A 958-nucleotide genomic window follows, 5' to 3' on the forward strand; every position below is an offset into this window, starting at 1 on the left:
CCACCATCGCCATTGCCTCATACACATTCCTTCAATGGAGGCTTTCTACTCTCGGTGCCTCGTTGAAGAAGAACGCCTCTTAAATGATCTCTTGTCAGTGCCACAAGACCGTCCTGACCTTCAAATCCCTTTGATCTCTCGCATGTTGTCACAATGTGCGGAGTATTATAACCGCAAGTCCCAACTTGCCGAACGAGACATTTTTCAGGTGTTCTCGGCATTATGGCTTACTCCAGTTGAGCGAACATTCCTCTGGCTTGGTGGCCTGAAACCCGACATCATATTTCATTTTGTGCCATCGAGTCATAGCAATGATCAGAGAAGGGAGATGGAGCAGTTGCAAAGGCAGGTAGTGCAGAGACAGACAGAGCTGGAGGAGAGAATGTGGCAAATTCAGGAGGCAATGACGGTTTTGATGACTCTGGCAGCGGTGCATGGACATGTCAGAAATGGCGAGGCGAGAGGTGAGGAGGCATTGAGGGTGGCTGAGATGATGCGTGTAGTGTTTTATGATTCTGATACACTGAGGAAGCATGTTGTTGCAAGGATAATTCAGATACTGAGCACTGCTCAGACGGTGCTATTCCTCGTGTCAGCGGTAAACTTCCATCTCAGGTTGCGCCATTATGGTTTGAATGACAATGCAAGGGATTAATGGATCTTTTTTGTATGCATGGAAGCTAGCCTTCTATAATTTTGTGCAATGCGCGCGAGATGCGAGGTGCGATGGATGTCTGGACTCAGCTGGGTGGTGATTAGCAGAGGGGGATCAGTTTACTGGGAAATTTGCATCTGCTGTCATGATTGGGTTAATTATAGCTAGAGCTAGCAACGTTTTCTCGTTGTTCTTTCTATTTCCTACCCGGTTTAATTAATAATCGGATAATAAGTAAACTTTTATCAGAAAATTTGACTACTCGGACCGTTCCGAATCATTTAATAACAAGGTTCTAAATAG

General features: G+C 45.5%; 1 protein-coding gene across 1 annotated transcript; it reads left to right on the plus strand.

The window, feature by feature from the left end:
• LOC144555949 (protein ZW2-like) lies at positions 1-700 on the plus strand. The gene has a single exon (XM_078304397.1). It carries the CDS (start codon positions 35-37, stop codon positions 653-655), a length of 621 nt encoding a protein of 206 aa, XP_078160523.1. The 5' UTR covers positions 1-34; the 3' UTR covers positions 656-700.
• The last annotated feature ends 258 nt before the right edge of the window (positions 701-958 follow it).

This window comes from Carex rostrata, chromosome 6 (assembly GCF_964058835.1).
Source record: "Carex rostrata chromosome 6, lpCarRost1.2, whole genome shotgun sequence".
NCBI classification, from domain to species: domain Eukaryota; kingdom Viridiplantae; phylum Streptophyta; class Magnoliopsida; order Poales; family Cyperaceae; genus Carex; species Carex rostrata.